Source organism: Dunckerocampus dactyliophorus, chromosome 10 (assembly GCF_027744805.1).
Source record: "Dunckerocampus dactyliophorus isolate RoL2022-P2 chromosome 10, RoL_Ddac_1.1, whole genome shotgun sequence".
Taxonomy (NCBI): Eukaryota; Metazoa; Chordata; class Actinopteri; order Syngnathiformes; family Syngnathidae; genus Dunckerocampus; species Dunckerocampus dactyliophorus.
The window spans coordinates 22670508-22698475 of NC_072828.1; the positions used below are offsets into that span (position 1 = coordinate 22670508).

Here is a 27968-nt window from a genome sequence, read left to right on the forward strand (position 1 = left end):
AGGTAAAATCATAAATGCTGTCCAAATACTTGTGTAACAAACTGTATTTCGTATTTTTCTGACTATAGTTTATCCCTGTAATTAGGACAGCGGTAGGACGAGTAAGTAGGTTAGCGTAGGTTAGCATAGGATTAATTTGAGGTCAATAGAACCCTTATGGGCACATGGGGCACATATCCTAACCCCCCTCTAAAGGGGAACACCAAGAATATAGGGATGATTATCATCACCCCAGTGATATACTGTGTGGATTTTGTCGTCTATCTGCTACAATATATTGTTGTTGTTGTTTTAAGCCTGGAAAATGTAGTGGTTGCCATGCAATCGTTCTAGTTACCATGATGACCAAGTGTTGCTGCAAGTGTTTCTGAACACCCACACGGTGCAAGCAGAAAGTGTTGCCCACAGAGAGCCACATCTACGCTCACAAAATATGCATTTTGTAACTCCTGAATGCTGTCAGGGGCAGTAAAGGTGATGCAGCGCGTGGACTTTCTCACACAATGGAGATTCAAATGTGTGCTTCACAGTCCACTGCGGAAACAAATCAAACACTGCAACTTTTGAAGGTTTGAAAGAATAGCAGGATCAAATTTCAAGGATCTAGAAGACAACATTCACTGTCTGGACCCCAGATGCAGAGGTGTGAGCCCAAAAAACGGTTAAAGTCTCTCACAATGTACAACAAAGCCAACAAAGGAGGGAGCAGCAGGCATCGACTGAGCTTTGTCTTGAACTGGCAAAAGGCACCGTGAAAACCTACTGTTATAAAACAAAGAAAAGTAGAGGGCTAGGCTGGATGGCAGGGAAACAACTGCGCATAAAGGAAGCAACAACTATTAAATGTCCAAAAGTGAGCGCATCCTTTGAGCACAGGGCGTCTGATAAGAGAGATGAGGCAAAGGCAAGGGCGAACAAAGGGCAGAACAGGAGGGGCAAACGTGAAAAATCATATGACGTGTTAAATTATTTTGTAGTCGTTTCATATGTTGTTGTTTTTTCAGCAGTGGACACTATCGGAGATTACAGGATTACGTTATAGGGGATCAATATGCAACATATAAAGTGCATCTGGAAATAGACACGTCCAACCTGCAACGCCTCAGCACCCACCGCACAACAAGCCGTCCTCCAACAAAGAGCCAAGCGGCAAAACCCACAAAGATGTGTGATTCATGCACGGACCCATAAATGTGACGGCTCATTTAGAACTGGCATTCACACAGTCCTCTTCATCATGTCACACACACACATAGCAACATCATGAGAGCAGGATGACACCCAACGGTGCATTAAATAGGATGCTCCCAGATGGTGGCAGTCACTGAGCCCAGAGCGCCACAAAGAGCCACAGGTAGGCCGTTGGGATCCCTGCCATGCAGCTCCTCGTCAGAGAACAGCAAGCCACGTACAAGAACAGACACCGGCCGGACGCGCCCATCGAGAACCCAGAGAAGGCCAAGCCAAGTCCACCAGCAGAGGCAACAGCGCATAACACCACCATCCCTAAGCTCCACTCAAAAGTCTAACATCCCCAAACGCCCCATGATCAGTGATTGTATATGATGCTTATGTGGGCAGGAAAACAAAACAAAAATAATCATCATAATCACAAGAAACAAACTTTACTTTACATTTCCTGCGTCTGTGTAGGCTCTCAGTCGTACAGGAGTTGTCCATCGAGGAAAAGGCTTCTTGAGACGTCATCTGTACTTCTGTGAAGAAGGTGTCGGACGTTTCGCTCCTCATCCAAAGAGCTTCGTCAGCGAACTAATAAGTGCTGGTGGCCTAGGCCTTAAATACAGTAAGAGTGGGCGGAATTGGTGTTCCAACACCCTCCTTTTCCACCCAACACCCACCAGCCTTTTCCTCGATTTACATTTCCTGCTTTGTACGTGTCTGATGCGTGGCTTCCAACTCAGTTTTTCATCTATTATGGCCCCAAGGAATTTATTTTTTGTGACCTCTGACACCTTTCAACTGTCATTAATGTACAAGATAAAAATGTTTGGGACCCAACACTGAACCCTGGGGGACCCCACAAACCAAACATGAAAAATAAACATCACTTAATTGAACTTCTGTCTCTTCTGCAAATAACTTTTAATCCAGTCTCACACAATACCTCTGATGCCGTACTGTTCCAGTTGTTTTTTACTAAAACCTTGTGGTTTATTGTGTCAAAAGCTTTCTTTAGAGCAATAAATATTCAGATTGCGTGTTTCTTTTGAGCAATATTGTTTATGATTTCTTTGCTGGCTTCTATTATTACCACCGCTCTGATCTGCCTGCTCTGAAACCATATTGGCTGTTGGGGAGCTTTGCTATGAATGTATCCAATCCATTTTCCAGTATTTTCGAAACTTGTGAAAGTATAGAGACTGTACATAACATATACACAGCGTGTTTACTCGGCTTTCAGTATTTTTTATTGATTTTTTTACTATCTCCTCTCAATATTATACTAATGTGTCCATGTATTCTTTGCTGTGATGGACATACAGGACTTCACTCTGAATCTTATGTTCTACTATCAGTCGGGTGCATCTGAAAATACATGCTTAGCAGCAGATGGAAAAGTATTGTTTTGTCTGTAAAATAATTGTGCTGACACATTATCGTGGCTCGTATTATAACATTCAAGTAAAAGTGAATATTTCCACCTTTAGTATAAAGGATGCATGTTACTGTCATTTGTGCTTGCACGTTTGTTGCCATTCCATAGGGTGAGACAAATAAGTCACGCATTCCGATTAGTTGCATACTCGCCTGCTTGATGGCTCGCATTCTTCAGCTGACTTCTGCTGATACGAGCAGACATCAACCACTCCTTGGCTTCAAACACGTTTTCACCTAAAATCACAGCATAAACAACGTGCCTGTCAGAATAAACTTCATGGAATGCCAGTTCAGCTGTCATTCCTATAAAATACGACATGCCCGCATTGAGAATTACCAAATAATAGACCATCGATAAAACTGTGTGCATGAATGCTGATAAAGATTGTGTATGTTGATTAGAAAGGGGGTTGATTGTTGCTAATCACTACTTCCCTTTTGCTCCTGTATTCCACTTCCTGGTCACTCCCAAGTCCAACCTGTTCAACCTGTCTGCACCAAACAGTGAGAGAAGGCAGTGAATCATGTCAAAGCAGACGAAGCTGTGGGCTGAGCAGGATTAGTGTCTTTATTTTGCGCTATTCAGTGCCAACATATGTAACGCCAGGATTTGAATCTTGTGTCCCACTGTATTCTTATTTTTGTAGCAAAGCCTATGTAGGAGAATAGAAGGAGTAGGAGGTGGCCATGGAGGTGGATAACACAGAGGACATTGAATCTCTGATGGAGGACATGGACTACATCCCTGGTCACTTCCACCTGGACTTAAACCTCAACTGTGATCCTTCTGGACCTGTGAAACTGAGGCACAGAGACACTTACCTGAAACAGGAGAGCCTCAGGGGGGAGCTGGAGGCTGAAGCTGGATACTTACAGTATGCGGTTCGCAATCTTCTCGGCCTGCTGGCGTTTCACCTCAACCATCTTCAAACTGCCGAGGAAACATTCAGGTGCTCGTGGTTCGGTTTTCTTAATGCAGAATAAACACTATGAAAAATTGGTCCGGAGACAGCGGTTTGTTAAAAGTTGTCAATATTCATTTTCCTCAGGAGAGGCCAGGGGCCGTACTGTAACATGACACCCCAGCCATGTTTGCGCTTAAGTCAGGCATTGTTTAGTCAAGGTTTGAGTATGCTATTGTGCGCTCAGATCTCAACCATCTCAGTTAAGCATTCATTTATGACTGGTCTCCAGTCACTGTTGTTGAGCTTGTTCATCTTCGTTAATGCACTGCTCTTCAGACAACTCCAAAGGTCATTGGTTTTCCAATTATTCATTCAGTATACAGTAGATGTCAGCTTCTTGTGGGGGTTAGCTTCCTTGACAACCAGCAAATGGCAAAAAAAAACCCCACCAGTAATTGATACGCCCATAAAAATGTCCATTGTTGAAACATGGCTCACTTCTCCCCACGCCTGCCAACCCTTCAGTTTTCACCTATTTTGTCCTTCTTTCCCTGTGCCCTTCCGTTTTAAATGCTTCACGTTTTTCAACTTTTATTGGAAAAAAAAAAAATCTCTGGTCCGCTTGACAACAGACGGGCAACATCGGAAATCGGCGTAACGGGTTCTGTAGCCTGTACAGTCAGGCCGTCTTGCGTTTAGGGTTTGGGGGTTCTGATGAAAGATCAGAATTTTGCTCGTTTTCCCTAATTTTCGTGTACTTTTCTGGAAAATGTCACACATTTTCAAAAGCCAATTTTGACAGGTATGCCCATGATTACATTTGATCAATTTTACGACTATATGGCGAACTCATAAAACAGCTTTTTTTTTGAAGGGGAAAAAAATTTATTAATTAAATTTGCCGTGAATGCAGAATCACGAATGTGCAGAGATCCGTGTGCATCTGTACTGTAATTATTATACATATTTTTTTTAAATACTGTGGAAAAAAATCATAATTTGCAACCTTAATTTTTGGAGTTAAAAGTATAATGAGGACTTGTTCTTAGATTTAGTTAAAAAGTACAAAAGTCGTAGGCTGTACAAAGCTGGCTTATTAAGACATTAATGTGGCATTCATCCTAATTTCAGGTAGGTTTAGTTAGTTTTTGTTATTTTTTTACATTAACAATGCAATCCAGGACTCATGTCTGTCTTTGATCTTTGTACGTATATCCTGGTCTTTCAGGGGCATTTGTAAAGAAGACCCGGGGAACCTCAATGCTTGGGCCAATCTGGGCTATGTGTACGACAAGCTGGGAAGAGAGTTGGATGCTGCGGAATGTGTAGAGAAAGTGTCCCAGCTCATGGACTTGGAAAATGGAGACAACCCCAAGGATGACACCAGGCATATGGCGGCCCGCTGCCTGGCCGAACAGGCCTACGTTTACCCCTATGATGTGGAGCTGGAGAGAGACGAGGACTTGAGGGAGAGACTTACTGCAGCCCTGATGCTGTATAAGAGAGCACTGAACTATGGTGGTCAACTGGTGAGGTGGAATCATGGACATCAGAACTACTAGTAGGCAGCGGCATTTAACAAAAACGTTTTTCAAAGGAGATTTGTTTGAAATATTACTCAAATGAATCCCTGAAGTATTCATACGCTGCCAAATTTGGAGTTAAAGTGGATTTGTATTCGCTGAACGGGTGTTTTTAAGATGGAAATGACACAGGAAGGTGGCAAAAGACATAAGACAACATAAATCTTTTTAAGAAAGTTATTGTTTTTTTTACATTCTGACTAGGGGAGTCACAAGATACATGAGATTGGGTCTACGAGAACGAAACGAGACAAGATTTTAACTTTACTTTGAAGAAAAGTACAATGAAAAAATATTAAATATACATAACAATACATTGCAATCTGCTGATTTAATTTCTACTATGTTACACTCTTCTTCACTCTGTGTGTATGTTAGCGGCCCCGCCTCCACCCACAAAGAGACTGTATGATTGGCAAAAGGGCTCACGCCGTTCATGCCCTTGTTCTATGGAACAAACATGCCAAGGTGCTGAAATCAATGCACAGAGTGAACTCTCTTCCTTCCTGTTCGGAGGCGAGAGATGAGGAAAACAGACATGCATGAACATAGCTATATATATATTAAGGCCGCCAAAATTATCGAATTCATTTTCATTTATTGTGATTAATTCATGAATGTATTATTGTCCCAGGCCCAGTGCCCACAAGACTTCTTTTTTTTCTGAACTAGAAATCACGTTTTAATCTTGCGAGATCTGGTGACACTCCTGGATTTTGACAAAAGGTTCCATGTCCAAAATTATTCGGTAGTAACGAGCTAAAGCAACAAAAATGGTGCCTATTTTTCCTGAATACGTCTAACACAACATTATATTTTATTTTAACGTGCCCAAATTCTGAGCACTTTTGAACTTAAGTGCACATGCAGTAAAACGTGTTAGTGTAGGTTTCAATCCAGAAAACAGAGGAATATTTATAACACGTGTATTCATTTTGGGCTATCTGAAGTAATCATCAATCTTTTTTTTCAGATACCAGTAGAGGAAAAAAGAAGCTGGTACTTTAAGATGGCAACCATTTATATAAGGTATAGAACTAACATAATAGTGCTTTTCACAAATGATCAAAGTATGGGGCTAATCATGTTTGGTTGTCTCTCCTTGCAGACTCGACGACATAATCAAGACTAAAGAGGACGCGGAATACTCCAGACTTTCTCACTATAATAAGGGACTGAGACTTCTCAGACAAACACTTGAATCTGAGAAAACACAGCAAAAAGGTAAACACGTGAGAACCACATGGGGTGTACCGTATGTGAAACGTTTATAGCGTAGGTTGTTTGGCGACTCTAAATTGTCCGTAGGTATGAGTGTGAATGGTTGTTTGTCTATATGTGCCCTGCGATTGGCTGGCGACCAGTCCAGGAAGTCAGCTGGGATAGGCTCCAGCATACCCCCGCGACCCTTGGTGAGAAAGTGATGGATATACTGTATATAAAACAAATAACAAGGCAGTTATTTACAATGCAAAGCAGCTTAGAGCTCTACTTGTCTATGCAATACTTATATTCCATCTACCATTATACTGTAGTCACTTCTTGCATGAGCGTGTACATTTATTGATGTTATGAATTTGAAATAAGGCGGTGAAACGCTTGTCCCATACAGAGGACAAAAATGCACTGCTGGGTCTCAGGAGGTTACCTATTTTGACATTTCAACAGTGACATGTGGCTGTTTTTTTATGTTAATATGAGACGCTACTTAAGAGAACAACAAGAAAAAAAATCACTTTGGTTAAAAATTTTGCTTTCAAATACTTCGAAGTCCCTTTTTTGTTTAATAAACTCAAAAATATTTGTGGTCTTACTTTTTATTTTTATATGAAGTACATGCTTCTCCAGGAAATGCTCTCTTACTTTGTTGTAAAAGTCTGATCCCCTTCTGTTGAGCTTGGATATATAATCCTTCATCTTGACAGTTAAATTCATTCAGTCATTCAGTAGAGAATAAACATATATAATGCATTTGTCTTGCCTCACCTGCCTCTCCTGATACCACGTCACCGCAATTTAATCATATCTTTTTAGTCTACTGGGTGACAACACCGCTGATTAAAAATGACCAACGTCTCGTTTCCAGCTCTCTCCTGGTGTTACATTGGCATCATGCTGGAGAGACAGGATGAGTTCATCGCAGTGCCCATGTCTGTACATGACTGTGGCTACTCGGCCACTGATCCTCTATCCTGCTACGGAACTGTAAGTGCTAAGTATGGGGTGTTCAAAGTGTGGCCTGGGGGCCATTTGCAGTCCACAGCTGTTTTTTTTTATTGGCCCGTGGCACATTCTAAAAAATATAATTTAACAAAAAAAACAACAACAGCAAACATTGAAAAGTCATCAGTCACAAGAATAATGTCAAAATATTAACAGAAAGAACTTGTTATTTTATGAGAATAACGTTGTAATATTATGAGGAGTACAGTGCTTCTCAAACAGTGGGGCGGGCCACCCGGTGGGCGCAGTGAACCGTCGAGGTCGGCATGAGAGGCAGGGAGGACTTTCAGTATTAGTGCAGACCTGCCATAATGTATGAATTTGTCGTACTCAGCGTCCAATTTCACTCCTGACTATGCTTGTATGCTTCACTGCTCTTCATTTTGAAGAAGAATGTCAAAATATTATGGGAATAAAATCATAATAGGGAGAAAAAAATTTACAAGAAGGAAGTTGTATAAATCTAGAGTCCTACGCAGAACACACAACCTCATCAAGGACAGCACACATCCACAACACTCACTATTCACACTCCTACCGTCAGGCAGACGCTACAGGAGTTTGAAGTCCAGGACCACAAGGCTGGCAAACAGCTTTTACCCACAGGCCATCAGGCTTCTCAACGAAGCACTCGCACACGCCGCACGCAACACACGCACACACTCATAGCACTTTATTTATTTATTTATTTGTATTATTTACTTGTATTAATGTCTCGTCTGTTGTTGTTGCTTAATTTATTGGTATATATGTTTATGTGTTTATGTTTCTTATGTTCTTATTCTTTCATTTGTTTTCTTTCTTTTCTTGGGAGAATGAACAGAATAAGATTTTAATTGCATGGTATAACTGCTGTTGTACTATGCACATGACAATAAAACTCTCTTGAATCTTGAAATAGTTGGAAAATTTTAAAGACAACAGCACAAATGGAAAAAACAGCTGTAATTTTACGAGAATAAAGTCAAAATAGCAAGAAAAAAACGTCATATTCTATCTAAAATTTACGAGAATAAACGTGAGGAAAAATAATGCCATTTCAGTAGCACAGAGTTGAAATATTAATGATATTAATGAAATATTATTGAAAAAAAAAAAGTTAAAAAAAAAATATTATGAGAATAATATTATGAATAAATATAAAATATAAAACAAAATAAAGTTGTCATTTTCAGAAAATTAGGATGGGGAAAAAGTTATAATATTATGGAATAAAATCTAAATATTATGGGAATAAAGTCATAATATTACAAAAACAAATTTAAGAAGGTCATTTAAGTAAATGTTAAATATTTGGAAAATTTAAAAAAAAAAATAGCACCAAAAAAAAGGGACCAAACACCGAATTTTGTACTTTTGGACTACGCTTTTTCTTTTTGGCAAAGTCGCATCCTTTCATTTATCAATATGTGGCCCTCAGCGGAAAAAGTTTGGACAGCCGTGTTGTAATTGTTTCTGCATTTTTCACGAAAGGTTATGAATGATCAACTGACCCTTTCTGAACTTGAATATTTTCTTTGGCAAGACTAGTGACAGGAAGGGCTTTCACTTCACATGCTCCATGAACACAAATATATCTACTGTGTGTTTTGCAGGCCATAAAGTTGGCTAATGATGACGCATTCATCCTTAACCTCCTGGCCAAGCTGTTTTTTCTGCTGGGCAAACATGAAATGGCCACGGGGATCTGCAACATGGCCCTCAATGTGCTTCCAGATCCGGAGCTCAACTGGCAGGCATACTGTACCCTCGCCAAGGTAGAGATCGCCAGCGTTCGTAGCATCACCTTGTGAAAGCGAACTTGAATGGGAGATGTACACAACTGGGCCCGATGCTTTGCTAGTATGAACTGGAAATTTCTAGTGTACAATTCTATTATTTGATTACTACGATACTCTTTTCTACTGTCTCTTATTTCCTACAACCGATTTTAACATCATATACTAAAGCCAACCAACAAGAAATACTCACCCTGATTCATTTTATAATAAAACTTCATAACTGAAATACAATTTTAGCTACCTTGCAAGGTTTCTTCCCCACACATTTGTGCTAGGCTGAATACATTTTGGGCTAATCTAGAAATTGGCACTTTAGACACACTTACAATGTTCTTTCATGGGCAACATGGGGCTCCTTAGGTACTGCGGGTAGGCCTGTCACGATAATCGATATTTGATTAATCAAACAGCCTCGATAAATTGACATGTGCATCCATGCGTGTTTCATTTCCATGTCTCTCTAAAGCACACAGACTGGATGACAAGAGGGTTCACTCTGCATCCGTCTGTGCGCATTGGTTCTATAGTGGAATGAACGGAGAGAGTGAACCCTCCTCTCATTCAGCCTCTTTGTGGAGGCGGGGCTACTAGTGAATGGATACAGAGTGCTAGTAGCAAGTTAGCCTCGTGAGCCAGCATACGCTAACATGAATGAAGGCACAGAAGGAGTGGTTTCTAAGGTGAATGCCACAGACCCAGCGTGGGAATATTTCGGTTTTAAACAGAATGAACAAGGTGAGCGCAACACCGACGAACCGTTGTGTTGCATTTGTTCGAAAGTAGTGACGACGAAGAAGGGGAACATGACCAACTTGTATGCACACCTGAAACACAACTATCCTTTTCAGTTTTCCCAATTGGAAAAAAAAAGTACCGCTGGAGGTGCAGCAGAGCCTTCGTCCTGACAGCCAACACTTACTGAGGCGTTTGGTCGGCAAAGTAAATATAAACAAAATAGCGCAAAATGGTGCGCGCTACATTGCAAAAGAAATGCAACCTTTCAATACTGTTGAAAAGACAGCATTTTCAGGAAATTTTAGAAATGTTTGACAGAACATACATTTCACAAACAGCAATTCCTGAACTGTATAACCGAGTGAAAGAAGACGTGTTAAAGGATATCAGAAACATTGCATTTTATTCCACCAACATATGACCCCCTACATTAATTTAACAATACACTACATAACTGCGTGGGTGTGTGTGGTTTATATTGGAGTGTTTTTTTTTCTTAACAGAGGCAGTACATTTTATTTTCATTGATTTTTTTTGTGTGTTTTTTTTGTTTGTTTCATTTATTTAAAAGCTCTTGACGTTCCAATTACAATGTTAAATACTTTGAGAAATTGATGTTTATTTCTTTTGATATGATGTACTCTCATTATTATGCCATATAATTAATGAAAAAAATGGTCTAAAAAAATCTTGTCAATAATGTCGATTATCGACAATAATTTGACAATAAAATTTGTTATTGGGACAGGCCTAACTGCGGGTGAGATGTGTCAACAACACCATAGAATATGCCTGTGGGAACACAAATGTACATTTATAAACTTTAATTTTGCAAAAGATTCACGATTGTGTACTATATTTAAAACAGATATTAGCATATTTCAACACAGCATCTGCAAACAATTTTACTGAAATTAAAGATTAAACATCTGTAAATACTTGTTAGATGTGCTTATCTTACATATAATGTACTCAAATCTGAGATATATTATTTACTATGCACAAAATAATCAGCCAACAGAACAAGAACATTTGACTTGCCAAAACAAAATTGTGTTTTTTTATGATTTTTGCACACAATCAATGAATAAAGAAAAATATTGTTCCTTTTTAGATCAACACAATGCTTTACATCAGGGATCTGGAAAAGGCCAAAAGTGGGGAAGGCGCAATCCCAGACAGGCAAATGCTAACCGAGGCCCGGAAAAACCTGGATAAAATCTTGGCTGTGTGTCCATGTTTGAGGACACACCTGGAAATGGCACAGGTACGGCACAAAGAGCAATGACAGCTGAGTTGACGTTTTACACCATTGTGCTTTTCTCCTCTAGGTGTACTACTACATGGGTGTGGATGCGCTGCAGGAGAGCCTTTTGGTGGATGAAGGAGCAATAAACGATGCCTTGGTGAGCCTGTCGCAAACCCTGCAGTATGAACTGGGTGACAGCTTGCCTGACGTCCACTTGCTAAGAGGACGCTGCCTCCTGCTGAAAGGCGAAGAACAAAACGCTGCAGACTGCTTTAAACATGCTCTGGACTTGGAGAGACCGACAGGCACTGATACCGCAGCCCTGCGCTGCCTCCTACAGGCCTTACTGGCTCTGTTCATGCAGGGGGGCCCTGACCCCAATCACATCATCACCCAGATGGAGCAGTGTGTGCAAAAGGCGGAGGAGAAGTACCCCGAGCATGTGGTTAAGGCTGAGCTGAGGTGCCTTTACAGAACAAACACAGCGGAGGTCACAGAGTTGTCTCGGGTGCTCATCAGGACGGGCCGACTTGAGCTGGTCAGGAGGCTTCTGGAGACTGTGGCACCGAAACAAATAGTGAAGAAGAGACCATTTACAAGATCTCTCTCCTTTGCCTGATGCAAAAAATGCTCTCTAGTACTTTTAAACTAGACACTCTACGATACTATACTGTGAACTCTCTATAAATTTTAAAGCAGTCACGAGGATGCTGCATTTGGATTCAGTGAATTGTGTTTAACAAGCTTTCATAAGATAGTCGGGGGCAGGTTTAGGCAGTTTGGGGCCAAAGAAGAAGTTCTACCGGTCACTGATCGTGCAGTGTTTGCTGGTCGGACTTCCATGCAGGCAGCGCGGGTTCAGTTCCCGTTCAGCGAGTGTGAATGGTTGTTTTTCTCTACCCTGTGATTGACTGGCGACCAGTCCAGAGTGCAGTCTTTAGCTGGGACAGGCTCCAGCTCCTCATAACGCTGAACAGACTTTACATCATAATAATAATATTCTCCATTGTGTATCTTAAGATACTGTATGTGCCTGATTAAAATAAGGTGAAACTGTTTGGTTGGGGTGCGGGGGTTGTTTTCTGAATGTTCTAACTCGTTTTAATTATCTGTGTTGCACAAGTGTCCTTCAACCATCATTCATATCATAAAACATGAATAATGACAATAATAATGCTTACAAATAAAAGTACAAGTCATAATGCGCCTTTCAATGAAGACAGTGGGAAATGCAGTTCAACTTGAAAACCTCTCACAAGTGAATGCTATGTTATCGCCACGGCGTTGTTCCCTGTCTGTGTTTTTAATGCACTGTTACAACCTGGTTTTAAGGTGGGTCCAATTTTCAAATAAAGAATAATCCATGGGAAAAAAAATCTAAATTAAATTTGCTGTGTATACGCAGGGTGAGGAGCTGAAACAAGTTCAATCCTGATTGTATCCCAATTTGGCAGCAATGTACTGTAACACTTACAGGATATATGTCATTGACATACTGTAGATTACGTATGTAATTTACTTTTCTGCCATTTTTTTCAACAGTTTTAATCATTACATTTACAATGGTGGCATACTATACAGTATCTACAGCTTACATTTCAGGTACCAAATAAGGTTCATTGGTTTCAAGGGTAGAAAATATTATGATATATATGCTGTATAGCAATTTATTATCTACTAATACATAATATATAACAATTGATCATATAACAATTTATTATTAAGTGCAGCTATTGGTAGCGTAGTGGTTCACATAGCTGACCTTTGTGCAGCTGGCGTGGGACAAATTGACACTCAATGGGGTCCTCAGAACTGCGATCAGTCCAGGGTGAACCCCGCCTCTAGCGTGAAGTCACCTGGGATAGGCTCCAGCATGCTCGCGACCCTTGTGAGGATAAGCGGCATAGAAGATGGATGGATGGATGGATGGGGTCCTCAGAATTGCCCTGTGATAGCCAGCCTTCGCCAGGACCCTGAAGGGTACAGGCAGAATAGAAAATGAATGGGTAGATACATTTAAGCCTTGGGAGAGGTCTGTAGCACCACATTATGTAATAATGTAATACATTTTCACCTCATGAAATAACCACGCCACATTTTGTAATAATTGCCCTATTTTGTAAAAAAAACTTTGATGAATAATCTTCATACATTTTCTTCTGGTAATATTATGGCTTTATTCTCATAATATTTTGACTTTATTCTCATACTATAACTTTTTCCCCCAACCTCATTTTCCTTTATTTATTGAGGAAGGCGTATTATTAGTATGAACTTTGGTCTTTCCTCTTTTTTCACATTTGTGCTTTTTTTTTGTAAGTTTCCAAATATTTCAACTTTCTTAAATAATCTTGGTAAATTTTTCTTCTTGTAATATTTTGAGTTTATTCCCATAATATTATCATGTTTTCCCCAATCTAATTTTCTTTCATTTTGTTTGATTGCTTCTCATAATCTTACGATTTTAATAAAATAACAGGCTTTAGACTTTTTTCTTGAGTATTTCAAGTTTATGCTACTAAAATGACATTATCTCTCCTCATAACATTTCAAGATTATGCTCATAAAATTGCCACTTTCTTTCTCATTAAAACACTACTTTTTTCTCTTAGTATTTGGACTTTTTGAACTTTTTCTGCAACCCAATTTTCTCATTTTTTTTTTCTTTATTATCTCAACTTCATGCTGCTAAAATGGTGCTATTTTTCCTCATAATATTATGAGTTTATTCTTATAAAATTGCTACTTTTTTCTCTTCAGAATACAAGTTTTTTCTCTTAACATTGTGACTTGTAACATTATAACATGGCAAAAATTACAACTCTATTCATTGTTTGCTTTGTTTTTCATAATATTATGACTTAAAAAGACATCTGTTTTTCTTTATTATCTAAACTTTACGCTGATAAAATGATGGTATTTTTCCCCCAACATTAAAAACGTATTCCCGTAAAATTATGACCTTTTCTTGTATAATTGCAACAGCCTCGTTAAATTATGTTAATATTTTTACTTTATTCTTGTAAAATTACTGCAGATTTTTCCCATTTTTGCTGTAGTTTTCTTGTTAATTTTTATTTTTTTAGCTTTTTTTATGAGCTGGCTGGACTCAATCCTTAAACTGCAGGAGAGCAGTGCAGTAATACCCGGTTCTGGCAGGGCGTAGTTCTTCACATGGGTTACCAGCCATGCATGCTTTCTCCGCTTTTGTTTTTCTTTTACATACATGAAGAGTTTTTTTTCCCCCATCTTTTTGCCACCCATGATACTCTCTTTCTGAGCAGCAGCAAACCATTTGATGAGCCTAACTTGAAACTTAGCAAGGACACCTGAATTAACTATCGTTTGCTTTAATAATGCGTTCACATCTGGGATAGCATCGCAAATCAGTGAGTGTCCCCACACTTGCAAAGGGCGTTGGCATGCATAATATGGCGCAACTCTTTCAGGACTTTTTAGTCTTCCGGTGGTTCGACACACCTGCTTGACAAAACAATGGCCACTTTTCAAAACATAGAGTGGAAGCTACATTCAGGTTCTGCGGCATTGCTCAGCACGGCTGTTTGTTGGACAACAACCTCAGACTAGCTATACTTCTTTCTAGCTTTCCTCTGTGTTTAGACGCCAGCTCAGCCAGGTAAGAAATATTTAGATTTTTTTGTTTAATACAAGTATGTAATTGTCATTTATTTGATGCAACCACTGATGTTTGTTTGCAGGTATTTCTTTTGCAAGTATATAGGCAATACCAATGCACAAATACTTTTTTTTTAACCAAAACCAACATGTTGCAAGCGCACGGTGACTGGCTTTTCACGGGTGTTCTGCTGCCAATGTAAAGAAAACAGAAAAGGCATCATTCTATAAGGGGAACCTGGAGTCAACCTTATTGCTGCTTAAACACCCCGGATCACGCCCTTGACACTCCTCGGTATATTCAAGAGGAATTCTCTAAGCCACCGCAGACACCTCTTTGAATTTAACTAACTTAACCTTAACTTTTAACAAGTTACATGAAGGAACATCACATGTTTACACGGGCACAATTCAACATTCCTCCGAAAAGGAGTAGAAAGATGCAGAGCTTATGTCAAACTAAACTAGGGGTGTCCCAAGTGCTGCCTGGGGGCCCACGGCACATTCTAAAAATATCATTTAACAAGACAAAAAAAATCCTAACAGCAAAAATGGAAAAATCCGCAGTAATTGTACAAGAATAAAGTGAAAATATGAAGAGGAAAAAACGTAATTTAATGAAAAAAAAATGTCCAGAATAACGTAATAGTACGAGAAAAAAAAGCATAATTTTAGCAGCATAAAGTTGAGTTAATAAAGAAAAAAGACACCAAAATTAGGCTGCAAAAATGTATAATGTTACAAGAATAAAGTCAAAACATGAAGAGAAAAAAGTCGTATTCTAACACGAAAAAAGTTTCCATTTTACAAGAATGCACTCATAATATTATGAGGGAAAATAATGTTGTTTTTGTAGCATAGAGTTGAAATATGAAATAAAAAAAAGTCTAGCCTGTTATTCTATTAAAGTTGCAAGATTATGAGAAACAATAAAACAAAATAAAAGTTACATTTTTGGAAAATTAGATTGGGGAAACATGATAATATTATAGGAATAAAGCTATAATATAACAAGAGGAAAATTTACCAAGATTTTTTAAGAAGAAAGTTGAAACATTTGGATAAAAAAAACCAAAAAAAACAGGAAAAACATGAAAAAAGAGCAAACACCAAAGTTGCTTTTTTCACTAATATCACAAAGCTGAGGTGCATTTTTTTTTATTGAAACATATATATAAAACATATATAAACATACAAACATATATAACTGTGTTGGTTTCTAAAATATCAAAGTGGCCCTTTGCATCCTTCAGTTTGTGGCCCATAGTGGAAAAAGTTTGGACACCCCTCGCTTATGCAGTGATGAAAGAAAATTGAGGAAAAGTGTTAAAACTAATAAATATACTGTAAATACTGTAAATCTAATATCAATAAATGTATAATATAGAATATATATAAATTGAATGTATAATATATATTTAAATATACTGTACATAAGGAAATAAATGCTTAGTAAATAGTAATAAATAATAGAGGAAAAATTAAAATTAAAATTAAAATTAAAAAACAATGGAACATCCCCCAAACCACGGAAAAACAGGGACTTGCAGCATGTTTAAATAGTCGATAGTAGTCTACACTTTGTCATTAGGATTCCGCAAAAGTTGAATGGAATCAAGTGGACTCTTCATTGTTGAAGGTATTCCACATTTTGTCTAACAGGCTTCTTCAGCCATAACCTTTTAAGCGTGGAGATGGAGTTTCCCTGTTTATGTCTCTGGTGGGTAGAGAAGGGTTGTTGTCGTACCGCGGCACCACCTATCATCCACATCTCTCCCTCGAAGATCGGTGAGTTGTTTTGCCACTAGGCAGGCAAACGACCGATTGTTATGCAGGATGGTTGTTCACAATCCTGTTCGACCGCTCCCGGGGGACACACCCACCAGAGACATAAATATAGAAGCTGTGCGCCTAAAATTTCAGAACCGAAGAAGCCTTTTGCATCAACAACCAAGAAGATTTCAACCTGTGCGGATTACCATCATCTGAATGACCGAGAATGTAAACAGACATTCAACGAGAGAGTAGCAGAAACACATGTGGATTTGAAAAGGTTATCTGAATTCTAATGTTTTTTCAGATGCATAACTGACACTCGATCCGATCTCTGTGTAAATAAGACGGTATAACTGTGGCGGTGCAGCATGTGTTGTTATTTACTTGTCCACTTGTCTTGTTTGATCATTCAGCATGACGGCAAAAGTGACTTTGACAGAGTGGAACACTGGCCTTTTTGGCTGCTGTGAAGACAAATGCTCTTGTAAGAACAACTTCCTGCACTAACCTACAAAATCATCACAATTATGTTTTTTTAACAACTGTTTCCACCTCGCAGTAATGTTCGGTATGTCAGCCACTAAACTCGTACTATTCCACGCATGTTGCAGTACCTAATGAGCAAAGCACAGTCTGTTGTTTGCTCAACAGATAATCTGCGCAGCAACAGGGGCGGGACGGAGAGTAAGTAAATGTGTTCTTCTGGAATAACAACCAAATGCCAAATAAAAAAAAAATAGAAGGGTGACTAACCTCCATCAATGTTGCTTGTTTTCCATTGTTACATTGTTGGTGCCAACATGGACAAAAATGCAGATAGAGGAATTAATTTTAATTAATTTGGCCATTTGAGTCACAGTAAAATAATATACAGTACGGTCCCTAACTACTTTGCGTTCCAAATTTGGCAGCTTCACTCTATCATGTTTTTTTTTAACTATATTAATAACGCACGCTGTTTTGTGGTTGAATACAATTATTAGTTAAAAAAAACATGAATATATGCATAGTGAAGCAAATTTACTTTTTTTTGGTCTAAATTAAGCATTTTCAAGCATAAAAATAAGAAAATAAACTAAAATACAAATGTAAGGCATTCAGATGATGCATTCAAAGACACTGTGAATGATATGTAGCATTCTACACTAGGTGTCAGTAATGTTACTGTAATGTTTGGTGAGACGCACAAATGCCAGATTTGATCGCCGGAACAACAGGCTTTTATTGCAGGTTTGCAATAAACATAATAAAAATCCCTAATAAAAACACGGGCAACTGTTGCTGCAGTAACCCACGCCAAGCTAAAACTCTACTCTGAAACCCCGATGCCACTTCCTGACCGCCCGCCACTCAGCTCCCCTAGGGAACACATTTCTATCAACACACACAGCATGAGTCTACGTGGCATATTTACTCTTATTATGTCTACCATGTTGGGTAACATGAGTGTAAAGGTGACTATGGGGGTATTATTTAATGACTAGAGGGCTTTAATAATGTAAAAAACGTATTTAGAAAGTCCTAAACAGGTTTTCTATGCTCTAACTATGAAAATATTCCTTTTATGAATAAGGAATCCTACTTCCCCAAAATTCTTATATAAAAAGAGGGATTCCTGTCCTCTCATCAATTTAAGTAATTGTCTGTGTAAAACGTTTAGGGTTGAGATTTAATTTTTTCAACGTATTTGTGGCCTCCAGGGGGCGCCAAAAATTTGAAAAAAAATTCACCTTCAATATAATCTATTAAAACTGCATATTACTAAAAACTCTGAAAATGGAAGCACTCATATTGCTTAGATTATATTCAAATGTAAAGCAATGCCAATTAATATTACAACAAATGATGCCCAAGAAGTCTCTCCACGCACATTATTTTAGTAAATAGTTTTGCATATATTTGTATATCGGTATTTTATATAGCTTTTGTAGGTGGTTGTTTTATTTAGTTTTTGTATAAAGTTATTAGATAGTGTAAATATAGCCTATGCACTTACTGTGTGCAAACTGTGTGGTTATTTAAATTGTGTGATGTTGATTGTTGTATTAATACTGTATTACTATTATAATTATTATTTATTCACTCATTATTATTATTATTATTTTGATTTTGTTGGTATTTATATTTAGTCCAGATTTGTTTTTTGTATTTATTGGTAATTTGTGAACCATGTAAATTCAATGATATAAATAATACAAATTACAGACAACGGTAAAAAGAATGCTATCCAATTTCTTTTGGAAGCGTATGTAAATCGCCGATGGAGGGGAGCGCCATATGAAATCTCAACTAGGGCGCCACTTTGGGTAGAGCCGGGCGTGAACCGAAGTCAGGCGCGTCAACCACTCGACCATCTATGACTCATTCATAGCTTTAATGAGCAGTACTGCTTGGTGGAAACGTGCTCCAAAATGTGTTGGCTCTATTCAAACACAAATCTGCTTTTCAGGCTGCTATGGTTTCTTTTGCTGCCCTTGTCTGGCCTGCTCTGTGGCAGGAAAATTCGGGCAGAACCGATGCCTCCCATTGTGCGACATACTCAGCCCTGCTGCCTTGACAGCTTGCGGGATCCCACTGTTTGCGCCCCCTGCAGCTTTGTCTCTCAGAGTTGGTATCCGCAACAGATATGGTGTCAAGGTATGATGCATGGTAACTGATATTCTGTACCGGGGTTGGGTTTCAATACAATTGTTCACATAAAAGCAGCATGACGACGTGGAAGTAAATCCACATCATATCATATCAATGTAGGGCCCTTGGACAAAGGAAAATAGCACTAATAATAATACCTCTTGCTGTTCACAGGGCTCTATTTGTAAGGACATCATGACGTCTTGCTTCTGCATGTGGTGCTCCTGGTGTCAGATGCACCGTGAGCTGAAGTTTCGCAAGAAACACCCCACTGTCGTCAACATGCAGCCGGCAGCCCTCTAACATCTCCTTGAAACCTACCAAATGCACACTTAGTGAGACTTTTGGCTTATGGAACTATGTTGCAGCTAATTTCTAAATAGATTACCTTTATTGGTACATAGACGAGGTAAGAAAATAAATAAAAAGAGAAGAATAAAGTACCACAGTGGGGAACGTTAATCATTAAGAGCAACAATGGGATAGAGTGTCTTCCTCAAAGATACTTTGACAACTCTGGGAGTCAGGTCTTCTTCTTTAAATTGCTATTTGTAAATTCTCAATCCCCTCAAAATTTTGACTTTTTTTGGTTTCTGGGCTCAAAAGTGTGAGAAAATGTCTGTGAAATATCAGAAAAGACTCACGTAAATAAACTGTCAACCTTGGGAAATGACACATTATTGTATTCACCCAATTTGACCTCTGTTACAGTAAACATTACCACAGGCCGTGTATGGTATACCTTATAATGCAACTTTACCTTTAAATGAACTAACATCCTTGTTAGTTCATTTACTGGCAGAACAGCGCCCTCACCTGGCTGAAGGCATGAAGAGACAGAGCGGGATGTGCCTGTTTGTGTTAGCCAAATATTGAAGGGGCGAAATTATCATAGGTTATGGGATTTGTGGAACTATTCATCATACATTGTACAGAGGGGGGAAAACATGCATGTTAAGTTAATTGGCGACTCTAAATTATCCATAGGTATGAATGAGTGTGAAAGATTGTTTGTCTACATGTGCCCTGCGATTCACTGGCGACCGGTCCAGGGTGTACCCTGCCTCTCGCCCAAAGTCAGCTGGGATGGGCTCCAGCGTAGCCCCGCAACCTTAATGAGGATAAGCGCCATAGAAAATGGATGCACATGATCATTAGCGTACAATACAGATCATTATTGCACGTCTGCCAATGCTACCACAAGGGTGTCCACTGAGGGCAGCATAGAGAAACATTCAAGAATGCGAGGGGCAACGTTGACAAATTTTGTACATTAAAGATGCTAAAACCAAAGCATCCACATCTTAGATTTGTATTACAGGTGACAAATAAAATAGTTCTTAGTGTGATATCTAATAATATATCTTACAATTTGCCATTGGAATGGCAGGCTCAGCTAAATGAACGGGAAGAGCGGCGCCATCTAGTGTGCTGTGGCGTTAAGGAAGCTGAAGAAAGGCGCCTTGAATGCCAAAAGAGAAGAGACAGATGATAAAAGGGCGTCAAGTCACAGTCTCAACATTCATTTGCATCAGTTGCTCCAAGGGCTGTCACTCAGTCATAAAAGGAAATGCTGTGTTACGCGTAACAACAGTTGAGCAGACGGTCGTCAACCATGACAGAAGGATGCCAAGGATGATGTCTTATAATAATAAATGAAAATAGATTATTAGAAAAAGATTATTACATCGCTGTTTGACGTGTGTGGGAAAAGGCAGTGTGCTAGCATGAATTAACTTGAGACAAATGGGCACATTAGCACTCAATAAGTCATCAAAACTTACCTTTATGCATTCCCACATAGTATCAGCATTTGACACCAAATATGAGGTGAATGAAAAATGGTAAAAATACAGTAGTAGTCTATCTGTGCGGCATGAGATAAAGTTAGCACACGCACAATTGACATGCGTCAAGTGAGACGGATGTAACAGAGAGAATCCGGCCACTTTTCAAAAGAAAACATAAAAAAAAAATGAAATAATGAAAATTATTTTTTCTTTCTGTGCGGCCCGGTACCAAATGACCCATGGCCCAGTACCGGGCCGCGGCCCGGGGGTATGGGATCCTGCTGTATAGCCTAACAGCATTATTTTATGCTGATCAGACACAGAGCCGGTCCTACACAAAGTGGAGCCCCAGGCGAGAGTTTAGATGGCTTCCCCACCCCGGCTTCCCCCCCATCTGTGATTTTCATGTTCTTATAATTATTTTAAAAACTGTTTTACTGTTGTCTTTAATCTGTACAATTCAACATGTCACCCAGTAGACATGGCTTACAAATTACAAAAAAAATAAACAAAAAATCTGAAATACCATATAAATACCCACAGCACATGTAAATACATTTTTATCAGGTTTTTTTTGGCGCCCCCTGGAGGCCACAGTGCTCTGAGCATCTGCCTAAATTGCCTAATGGGCCAGCCGGCTCTGCGCAGCAATGATCCCTTTGAGCTAAATTACCCTCTGATTGTATTTCTGATAGTAAAGTCATATTTACACAATATTTGAAAAGGTTAAAAATAAATTAGGCAGGACTCTTATAACTGAAAAAATGAGCATCTGGTTTTCTTTGTGTTGCAAATTTTCTTTGTGAAGAGAAATGTCATTATATTTTTGTCATTTTTCTTTGCGGCCTCTACAACTTTGTGCATCTCAAGTGGGGGCGTTCCGGGTGGTACAAGAACTATTTGCGCAACCTGTCTAGTGAGATTGCAGGAATGATGGATGCCATCCTCCTGACATAATGATGGGAGGCAGTGGCCTGCTTTTGGCAGATAAGTAAATAATGTGTGGTGGAGAACATTGGTTCAATTCAATCTACGCCAATAAAACCCTTGGAAGATAAGGACCAAGACCTTAAATAATCCAAACATCCAGCCGTGAAAACAGGTATGTACACATTTTACATATCTATGTTACAGAAAGAATTTAAATAGTTGCTTTAAGGCCAAATATGACACAATTTAAAAATTAGCCTAATATTTAATAACTATTGCAAAACGTACGTAAAATGTCACCCCAGAAACGTTTGTATAAATCCTTGTGATTTAGGGAATATTGAAACTATACAGTCGAGATTCCAGCATGATTGATTGGAATTGGCAGGCACTCAACCAGGCACAACCACAAGCCATGTTTTTAATTGAAGACTTTTAATTGTCCATATTTGTGTGTTTATGTGTGCCACAGATTTTTTTTTAAATACTTGATCTTTCTGGGGATTAAGAAAAAAAACATGATTTAAGTACTGTTCTCAAGATATCTAAGTCACTAAGTCAAAAATGCCATTTTACAATGCAATGGCGTGTACTTGTAGTTATGCCTGTGTCTCCATAATAGCTTGCATACGTTACACCAAATCTTAAGTTTCATTACTTCCCAGAAACATTTAATGGAAATGTTATTTTATGGCTCTTTGCAAGCCTTATTGTGCGTAGTACGGGTGCTAAGTACAGTGGGGGAAATCATTATTTGAGTTATAAAGACATGAACAGTCCATAACTTTTAAGGTAAAATTATTTTAACAGAGAGATCATAATCATTTTCATTTTACTTTTTGTTAGTTTACTTTCGTTTAGACTCCCTGATTCCAGTCAGTGCAGTTTGTCTGAGCTATAATTACAGTATATTCCTTTGTTTATCTTAAGTCAAGTGAATTCTTGGCAGTACGCCTCGCTGTTGCCCCCTTCAGAGCAAAGAAAGTACTGCATGTATGTGCACTTCCCTAGTTTTTTGCAGCCTGTGGCAGATTTTTTTTAACAAGGAAAATGGAACTGGAAAAGGAGAAGTAACTATGGGGGAAAAAGCACTACCAGACACTACCAACGAGTAATGTAGAATATCCGACAACTACGTGAGCTCTAAACATGTAACTGAGCGGCTATTTACAACAACAGTACAGCAAAGCACGCTGGGAAACCGGAAGATCTGCTGTCAAAACCACATAAGTAGACGCCGCATCGCTGAGCCGTACGTCAGCGTCGCCACCATATTGGATGTGGCAAGGCTGCGCTGTAAGTGAATACAAGGAAATGTACTTCAAAACGCCTTTCTACAAACAAATTTAAGTTAATGCCTCTTGTTTATACATTCACATATGCACTAATATATTTGGGAAACAGGCTAAGATAAGAACTTTATTGACCCAATACAGTAAGTAAGTAATACAGTAGTAAGTCTGAGTAGCGGAGGCATAACAAACGCTTCGGGATACTTCAGTCACCATGCAGCATTCCACTGCCCCTCCTGTCAGTCTGACTTGACTATAATTGGCCAGCTTTTGCCTTTGCATGGCTGAACGGCATGTAGTGGTACTACTACGGGTGGTCAAGCTGTACATCGACTTCTTTAAAGTACATCAAGTTTCATCACATCGTATTGACCCTGGAGAAGATGGTGGCTGAAATGTGAGGGGTGTACTCACTTGTGTGAGATACTGTAGATGTCTGTACCCCTTTGAGGGGAGTCCATAATCTGCAAATCGACATGAACTCCAGTACCCAGGCGGTGGTGCACTTATACTGTAGAAAGGAGACAAGAAGAGAAGACACACGCATGAAGACTCAAGTAACTGATATCAATAGTGGACATTCAGACATCAGCACACTATGATTAAGAGTCATTCTTTGCTCAAATGATTTTATCAACAAGTAGATGCATGTGTAACAGACCCAACCCGTGAGTCATTTCATCACACTTAGTTTCACTCAAGCACATTTTGGTTTAAGGTACATATGAATGAATTTATTTTTGCTGTTGGATTCACTGTGACATTGGTGGAACTGTCCACCCCCTCGAATCGTAATGGCACTGCCCGTCTGTTCATAATCCACCATGAATCAGAAGTACTTTTGACAATGTCTACTACTGAGAGACATTTATGGTCACCTTAGCATTGCTAAAACATTTCATAGTATGGTATGAACGGTCTAGTGTGAGTGTGCCCTTGGTCCACAGATTGAGCTCAAACTCAAGCTGTTTTGAAGCTCAAGATCCTGATGGATGCTATTATCATGTCGAGGCCCATTTTTGTCCCATGTTTCTATCTTGGGACTGATGTTTTGATTGTAGTTGTCTTTTGATTGGGTTTTCTATGCCGGTTTTCCTCACTAGGGTCGCTGGGGCATGCTGGAGCCATCCCAGCCGACTTTTGGCTGAGAGGCAGGGTACCGGACTGGTCGCCAGCCCATTGCAGAACACATACAGTATAGACAAACAACTATTCACACTCACATTCATACCTGGACAATTTAGAGTCACCAGTTAACCTAACATGCTTGTTTTTTTGGAATGTGGGAGGAAGTTGGCGTACCCGGAGAAAACCCACTCACGCACGAGGGAGGACATGCAAACACCACACATAGATGTCACAGAGATTCGAGCCCAGATCTCCAGACTGCTAATTACCACAAGAATTATGAAGAGGTGAGTTAAATAATAATATAGAAGCAGCTTCTTTATTATACCATCAACATTTTCGGTACATGACCCAAATTAGAAATGACTTCCATTCTAGTACCTCAACAAAAAATATCATGCACTGCCATACAAATAAACTAATGAGGTTAAGCCATGCACTTCCTAACACGGCCAGCACAATGCTGAACAGTTGCTGAACAGTACTGGTTACTGCACAGAAGGCCACTCTGTAAAACTCATACTTTTAAATGGAGAAACTTTCCTACAGAAAGAATGTCCGTCCTTCTAATGGTCATATTTAACATTGTTTTTATTTATAGTTACCTAAAGCTGAATCCCCAGAGTATGTGTATTTGTTCTTTTAATTGTTCTCTGCACAAGGATTCAGGTTTGGCAGCATGTTATTAACTTAATTGTCCAACGTAATTGAGTCAGAAAGACACACCTTCCATCACTTATTTCAGTTGCGCCAGCAAAAAGACTGCATCCACCTGTATAAGGTAAGACTCGAGAAATAGAGAATCCATTTGTTTATGACTTTCCGCGCTGTATTTGAATTGACACAAAAATGCTGGACTTTAACTGCTCACACCGAGAGAAATACCATGATTATTGCTATTCATAATATACAGTAATCCCTCGTTTAACGCTGTTAATTGGTTCCAGACCCGACCGTGATACCTGAATTTCCGCAAAGTAGGATTTTTATATGGAATATTATATTATTTATATATGGAATATTAGAGCTAAGTTAGAGCATAGAAAACCTGTTTATGACCTTTTAACATTATAAGAGTCCTATAGGCATGAAATAACAACCCTACAGTATATTGACCTTTACCCTTATATTACCATATTAGGCATAATAAGCGTAAATAAGCCATTTAAGACATAAATACTACTCGTGCTGGTGTGTGTTACTATAAATGTGTTAACCAGGGGACCAGAAAGACAGGCAGACAGGAAGTGACGTCGGGGGTTCGGTGTGGGTAAGAGCCACCCGTGTTTTTATTTGGGATTTTTATTCGGGATTATTGTGCCTGTTGTGAGATCATTCAAACCTGCAATAGAAGCCTGTTGTTCCGTCGATCAAGTCTGGCATTTGTGTGTCTCACCAAACATTACAGTAACATTACTGACACCTAGTGACCAATGTAGAATACTACATATCATTCACAGCGTCTTCGAATGCATCTCCTGAATGCCTTATATTTGTATTTTAGTTCATTTAGCCATTTTTATGCCTGAAAATGCTTAATTTCTGCAAAAACTACGTAACATATGGATATTTTTCATAGGCCGTATTCAACCACAAAACAGCATGATTTTTTAATATATTTTTGAAAAACCGTGACACCGCTAAATTCAAAACGCAAAGTAGCCATGGACGACTGCAGAGCCAGCAGTCTACAAATTGTATTGCACCTTGTGTATTTAAAATTGTTTTTCCTGAAGTCACTTTGCAAATACTTTTTGTTTTAGTCATCTTTTGGTATTTGATATTTTAGCTCATTTTTAATATTTGCTGTAAGGTGTCTTTTGAAATAAAATTGTATCACTATTTTTTTGTTGTGTTTTTATTTTTTCGCTCAAGTTATTCCAGCAGAGATGGCCTCCCAACCTCTCATAGACTGGGAAAATGGTCTCTGTGATTGTTTTCACAGTGCAAATACTTGTAAGATATAATAACACGATCAGTCACGTCAATGGACCAGTTTCACACTGATAATAATCACGAGTCTTCATGTGTGGTTCAGGCTGCTATGGTTTCTGGTGCTGCCCCTGCATGGCATGCACAGTTGCAGGGAGACATGGAGAGAACCGATGTCTACCACTGTGCGACATCTTCAGCCCTGCTCTGTGCTCAGCTTTGGGGATCCCTCTGTTTGTGCCCCCTGCCGCCTTGTCCCTGAGAACATCCATTCGCAAAACATACGGTATCAAGGTATGACGCACAGAGCTTACCGCCGTGTTCTAAAAGAATGACTTGACAACTTTAATGCATACTTTTTCCCCAGGGGTCCATCTGTGAGGACATTGCCGTTTCCTGTTTCTGTATGTGGTGCAGCTGGTGTCAGATGCACCGTGAGCTTAAAGACCGAAACAAAACGACGCCTGTCATGAATGTTCCCCAAACTGCCGTTCAATATCCTGCTCAGATGAAGGAGGTGCAGACAAGCCCACCTGGTTATTATGTTCCTCACCAGGTCCAGCACCAGTAGACAATGCACCCATGCAGCTGTAATGTCTACTTGTTTTCTCAAGGATTACCAATACTTTTTAAAAGAATTGTATTGTAATTGGTGATGGAAAAATTCTGAATTATACACAATATATCTATGTGTTTGCAAGAGCTCATGACAGGAAGTAACAAGAAATTGACACAAGCGTTAAAAAGACAGTGGAAAATGATTTAAAATCACCGAACCAAACTAGAAAAGAGAAGGCTTCCCATTGGAAAATTACTCAGCTGATATGCTTGTGACATGCACATTGCCTCCTTTCTACATCAAATGTTTATGACTACATTCTGTGCATTTAATGAATTGTTGTACCCACTGTCGACCCTCGCCACATCGCGGTTTGAATTTTGCGGCTTCACTCTATCACAGTTTTTCAAAAACATTAACAAATAAATCATGCTCTTTTGTGGCTGAATACAGCCCATTACTAGTCCAAAAATATGCATATTTAAGCACGTTAGGTATTTTTTTTAACCTAAATTAAGCATTTTCAAGCATAAAAATGAATGGATGAACTAAAACACAAAGATAAGGCATTCAGAAAATGCATTCAAAGACGCTGTGAATGATATGTAGTATTCTACACTGGTCACTAGGTGTCAGTAATGTTACTGTAATGTTCGGTGAGACACTCAAGGAGCAGACTTGATCGCCGGAATAACAGGCTTTTTCTGCAGGTTTGAATTCTCACAACAGACACAATGAAATAAAAGATGAAAATTCCTAATAAAAGTATGGGCAACGTTTGCGTCCATTAGCCACATAAAGCTGAAATTCAACTCTCAACCGCCGACATCACTTCCTGTCCGCCTCTCTTTCAGGTCCTATAGGGAACACATTTATAGTAACACACGCGAGCATGAATCTTATTTATGTCTTAAATATAAATATAATATAAAAATATATAAATGACACAGAACTCCTCCTGTAGGCATCAACAAAAGCCCGCAATAGTTAACTTCCTGCTACGTGCGGTTCCCACTGAATTTGTCAGTGTTACTATATTAAGTCAACTTAACTTAAAAAAAACGGAACGTGTTCAACCATACTATACACAAATTAAAAAAAAAAGCTTTATAGCAGCGGTGCGGAACCACTTTTGAAAAAAGATCTACTTTTACAGTTGAGATCTGCCAGTGCACATATGAGTATCCATTTATGATCTA

At 39.0% G+C, this 27968-nt stretch overlaps 4 protein-coding genes across 8 annotated transcripts in view; 3 read left to right on the forward strand and 1 right to left on the reverse strand.

Annotated features, from left to right (window-relative positions):
* Nucleotides 1–804: 804 nt before the first annotated feature.
* The window catches only part of ttc4 (tetratricopeptide repeat domain 4), a 40638-nt gene continuing 13474 nt past the window's right edge, over nucleotides 805–27968 (reverse strand). Inside the window, exons 10-12 of one of the 3 annotated variants that reach the window (XM_054788635.1) lie at nucleotides 23565–23661; nucleotides 12952–13068; nucleotides 805–3550 (exon numbers count right to left, since the gene is read on the reverse strand). In XM_054788635.1, the coding sequence (XP_054644610.1) occupies nucleotides 3536–3550; nucleotides 12952–13068; nucleotides 23565–23661 (229 nt within the window). In that variant the 3' untranslated portion in view covers nucleotides 805–3535. Of the gene's footprint in view, nucleotides 3551–12951; nucleotides 13069–22067; nucleotides 23662–27968 lie in introns of those variants that run through there. The other 2 variants (XR_008572594.1, XM_054788636.1) reach the window with 2 other exon arrangements.
* ttc22 (tetratricopeptide repeat domain 22) lies at nucleotides 3116–12882 on the forward strand. Of its 2 annotated transcripts, XM_054788632.1 has the most exons (8): nucleotides 3117–3569; nucleotides 4753–5053; nucleotides 6081–6136; nucleotides 6216–6331; nucleotides 7194–7312; nucleotides 8926–9087; nucleotides 10961–11113; nucleotides 11178–12877. In XM_054788632.1, exons 1-8 carry the CDS (start codon nucleotides 3307–3309, stop codon nucleotides 11712–11714), a joined length of 1707 nt encoding a protein of 568 aa, XP_054644607.1. In that variant the 5' UTR covers nucleotides 3117–3306; the 3' UTR covers nucleotides 11715–12877. The 2 variants fall into 2 exon arrangements, with proteins under 2 accessions (XP_054644609.1, XP_054644607.1); XM_054788634.1 differs by lacking the exon at nucleotides 8926–9087 and having other exon boundaries at nucleotides 3116–3569; nucleotides 11178–12882.
* On the forward strand, nucleotides 14590–19811 carry LOC129188321 (cornifelin-like). Of its 2 annotated transcripts, XM_054788639.1 has the most exons (5): nucleotides 14758–16519; nucleotides 16655–16784; nucleotides 16921–16991; nucleotides 18957–19144; nucleotides 19313–19811. In XM_054788639.1, exons 1-5 carry the CDS (start codon nucleotides 16426–16428, stop codon nucleotides 19439–19441), a joined length of 612 nt encoding a protein of 203 aa, XP_054644614.1. In that variant the 5' UTR covers nucleotides 14758–16425; the 3' UTR covers nucleotides 19442–19811. The 2 variants fall into 2 exon arrangements, with proteins under 2 accessions (XP_054644615.1, XP_054644614.1); XM_054788640.1 differs by lacking the exons at nucleotides 14758–16519; nucleotides 16655–16784 and adding an exon at nucleotides 14590–14732.
* LOC129188322 (cornifelin-like) lies at nucleotides 23888–27780 on the forward strand. Its single transcript, XM_054788641.1, has 4 exons — nucleotides 23888–24565; nucleotides 26154–26234; nucleotides 26317–26504; nucleotides 26578–27780. Exons 2-4 carry the CDS (start codon nucleotides 26168–26170, stop codon nucleotides 26779–26781), a joined length of 459 nt encoding a protein of 152 aa, XP_054644616.1. The 5' UTR covers nucleotides 23888–24565; nucleotides 26154–26167; the 3' UTR covers nucleotides 26782–27780.